The 4323-nt window shown below is 36.9% G+C and overlaps 1 protein-coding gene across 1 annotated transcript; it reads left to right on the top strand.

Moving 5' to 3' along the window:
* Positions 1–392: 392 nt before the first annotated feature.
* Positions 393–3988, top strand: NUDT12 (nudix hydrolase 12; the record flags this gene model as incomplete). Its single annotated transcript, XM_010174908.1, has 3 exons — positions 393–988; positions 1903–2070; positions 3801–3988. Coding segments are annotated over 3 exons (952 nt in total), but the record flags the coding sequence as incomplete, so codon positions are not given.
* Between the last annotated feature and the right edge of the window lie 335 nt (positions 3989–4323).

Below are 4323 nucleotides of genomic sequence, written 5' to 3'. Positions count from 1 at the left end.
CCAGGGGAGCTTCGCAAAGCTTCTCACAGGGTAGCCCCTTTCCCCACTACCAAAAACAGCCCCCCCCAAATCCAACACAATGTTGCATTGTGTGGGATTTTAGTTAATTCATTCCTGTTGAATTACTGCATGAACCTTGGTAAGTGATATCTGGAGTGAATCAACAAAAATGTGGGGTCTGGCCTTAGCAAAAGAAAACAAAAGATGATTATTTTCATTATTATAATGCTAAATATTTAGCCTAAAGAGTGCCCCAGTACAGACAGAGAGACTGTAAGTTCTTGCACCTCAATAGTATCAGATGTATGTGCTGTAAGTAAGAATAATACAGGATCAGGACTCTTCCTAAACATACTTACCCTGATAACTAGTGTTCTTTTCTGTTTCTCTAGGTGCGACAGATCCATCGTTAATAAATCAAGGCAGACAGCTCTGGACATTGCTAAATTTTGGGGGTACAAGCACATAGCTAACTTGTTGGCTAATGTGAAGGGTGGGCAGAGGCCTAAGTTTCTGTCAAACGAAGTGAAAGAATATGAAAATTATTTTGGCTTGACACTTCTGGACAGAAAGAGTGATAAAAGAACAGATTCCAAGTGGCTAAGCAAAAAGCAAAGCCATCCAACCACAGTATACATCCTCTTCTCAAATCTAAGGCCTTTGGTTACTTTGAGTGGGGGAACAGAGAGCTCCCAGCAGCCAGAAGTAAAGCTTTGCAGGCTGTATCACAAGGATGTGGAACAATGCATGAATCAAACTGAAGAAAGCACCTTGATTTTTCTTGGAGTTGAACTTCAGTTCCACATGAACCTGCTAGCTGCTTGCAATGGACAAGTTCTGCAAGAAGATGAAGAAGATGGGTTAGTTGCTTGGTTTGCTCTTAGTGTAGATTCTATTTCTGCTGAGAAATTCAAACAGAAGCATGAGGGCTGTTACTTTCTTCACCCACCAATGCCAACCCTACTGCAGCTACCTGAAAAAGAAGCTGGTAAGATGCATAAAATGCAGCAGTTATCAAATTTGTCATCAGAAAGATATGTTTTGGGACAAACTGAGGTATAATGCGAGGACAAACCACTGCAAAGGAGTTGTGTATTTTCAGTGGCTTTAGAGATATTTTCGTTTTAAAAGCCTATCAGTGGTTTTGTGAAGAATTTTGTATCTAAGAACAAGTTCAGTTGCAAAGTGCTAACATCTGCAATGGCAAGTATTAGACTGTAAGATCTATTGAGCATCATGATTTTATAAGTGGTACTATTTAAATATTAAAGCATACACATTGATTTTCTAAAACAAACAAACAAAACAATCCACCATTACTTGAGTTTTCATTACAAGAAATGAAACTAAGTCCCAAATAAGTGTGTTGGATACTCATCTGAGAAAGAAACAGTGTGAGCAAGTGTTGGAAAGTCAGGATCTCAGAGTGCACGGATGTCATTATGGATGTGTTACTAACAACTGCAGTTGTAACGATTTTGCTTTTACAGAAGGATAAAGGGCAAGTCAAGTTGCCTGAAGTTTAAATGGAACAATGCATTATTGTGTCAATACCTGTAATAGCCCTAAAATAGTAATCTGGAAAAGGTGTAATGTACAATTCTGGCACTTTGCCCAGACAAAGTAACTTTTCTGAGAAACGAGGTGTATTGATCTGGATTAATTTGTTTCTGAATGCATAAATTGGTCTGTAGCTACATAGTCCTATTGCATGTGCTGTGCTGCAAAGAAAAGGATGTGAATAACTTATATTGCTCATTTTCTCTTGTAGTAGGTTAAAATTCAAGCCATAGTCTTACTCTGATTTTTATGTTAAACTTTACTAATTGCTTTTGCTATACTATTGAAAGCTTACATGAATTAGTATTTGATTTTGTGTATTTTCAATGTATTCTTTTAAAGGAGTAGTAGCCCAGGCTAGGTCTGTTCTAGCATGGCACAACCGCTACCAATTCTGCCCAACATGTGGGAGTGCAACCAAGAGTGAAGAAGGGGGTTACAAGAAAACTTGCTTAAAAGAAGATTGTCCCAGTCTCCAAGGTGTTCACAACACATCCTACCCAAGAGTTGGTGAGAATATTGCTGGATAAATTTGGTCAAAAGCGGCTTGTTTGTACTATTATATATACATTTAAATAAATTCCTTTTTCATTATTTCAACTGCTTGCTTCTGTCCCAGGTCTTACGTACTTGTCTCTCCCCAGATTATATGTCTCTCAGCTGTATTTAGGATTAAGTGGTTTAGGCTTCTCTTTCTAGTCTGTGACAAAGAATTGCTGTGACAATACCAATGTTCATTGCAATGGAGTAATATCAGTTAGAAGTTCTAACAACAAAAATTGTATATTAACAATACAGAGTGTCACATTTTACTTATTTTTTTTCCCCCTGCATGTTGTTTTCTCACCTTCTGCAAGCCCTCTGAGCATGAAATAGCTCTGTATCAAATTTGTCCCTGCATCAAATTCTTCTTCTGGTAGTGCCACTTCAACTATATTAGCCATCTTCACTGGCTTTCACTACTCATTGTCAGTTGCAAACTGTGAGGACTATTTGTACGCAGGATATAAGCTTGTATAGACAGTCTTCTATTGCTCCTTTTGTTCATGTGTTGCAAAGGAAGTGTACTATGTTATGGACAGGGAAAGAAGGAAGGAAAAAGAAAAAACTTTCCTTTTTTTCCATGGACCACCTTTCCTTCCCCTACCCTGTCCTCTTTTCTGCAGTTGTGGTTCTGGATGTTGTGTGTGAGTTGAGTTTCTGAATTTCATGTTCTTTTACATGCTCTAGAGTAATCAAAGCAATTCTGACATATTCTTCTGTCTTATGGACTATAGTAAGCTTGCTAAAATACTAATGACTGTTTCTTTACAGCCTCTAAAACAGCAAACTTGGAGAAAGAATGGGATTATATAGGAAAAACTGATGAACCAGCATTTTCTACTGATGCTTTCTCTGAAGAAAGTTCACAAACAGCAACACCGCATGTGCTACACTGTGCCATGTGGCAGATATCTTTGATCAGTACAACAGTCTTTGAAACTATTGTTTATACTGGTTGCTGAATCAGGCCTTTTCATACAGAGAAAATAGTGGTGTTTTGGACAAAAAAAACCCATGAAAAACTGTAGCAAGAGAAAAAATATATAAAGGCAGAGGTAGATAGAAAAAGTTAAAACCAAAACATTGAGATACTTAAGAGCTAGATCACAGTAAAAAAGGGAAAAAATCATAGAGGAACAGTGTGCAGAAAGGCATGACAAAAAGAATTATACCAGTAAGAGTAAGTGCAACATCAGATGAGAGATTGGTAGCAAACAGTCATCAAAAGTGGAAAGTTTAGTCAGTATTGATGTAACTAGAGGATCTGGCTCTTTGCTATTTCAGTCAAAACTACATTCTTCACACCTGTATGTGTAGAGGAGGTGACAGTAAATTGGTTTCGCTGCAGAAATTATTGCTCTCTGCTGGATACATAGCTAGCTTAGTATTGCTGATACTCTTAACAGATTGTGTGCTTTGATTACCAGTGATTTATGTCCTGCATTTCAAGCCTTGGCTAATAAACTACTTCTACTAAGCACACATGTTGCAAAACAGAAGAAACAGATATCTTGCAGGGGGAAAAATACAAAGTGAAATAAAATAAGAACTTGCTCTGGGCATCTACACAGTTCTGATTTCAATCACTTAAAGATATCTTATTTATATTTATATGCATTGGTATTGAATAGGCTGAATTTTTTTACTACTTTCAGTCCCTCAAATATTGCAATATCTTCCTTTCATGTCTCTTCCAGATCCTGTTGTGATAATGCAAGTCATCCACCCAGATGGGAACCACTGCCTTTTAGGTAGGCAGAAGAGGTCTCCCCCAGGAATGTTTACCTGTCTTGCTGGATTTGTAGAACCTGGTGAGTCATTTCATTTTCCCTTACCAAATGTTTTTTCTTATCAATCAGTATTTTACATTGAAAATATTCTAGAAGTATGTTTGGTGTTATGTCAAAGAAATGTTTTTGCTTCCTGTTAGGTAAGTTGTTATAATATACATGCCTGTTTGGTACTTTCCAGCAGATAATTTATTAAAAAAAGCAAAGAGCAGCTTGAGTAAATATAATTTTAAAATAGTTTTCTCATTATGACTCTTAAATCACAGATTTAAGTGAAATAGCATTTTAAAACATGTATAAGGTCCTGTCTCTGGTGATGCTTAGCAAGGGATTTTAGCATAGGAAAAATAAGAGTTAAAACATACCTAAAGTTAACATAAAGTTAAGTATATGCTTGCATGTTTAGGGCTTGATTAATTATATGGAAGCT

Source organism: Antrostomus carolinensis, unplaced genomic scaffold (assembly GCF_000700745.2).
Source record: "Antrostomus carolinensis isolate BGI_N321 unplaced genomic scaffold, ASM70074v2 scaffold16229, whole genome shotgun sequence".
Lineage (NCBI taxonomy): Eukaryota > Metazoa > Chordata > Aves > Caprimulgiformes > Caprimulgidae > Antrostomus > Antrostomus carolinensis.
Note: the sequence above shows the minus strand (reverse complement) of the source record. Positions and strands in the feature narration are given on the sequence as shown.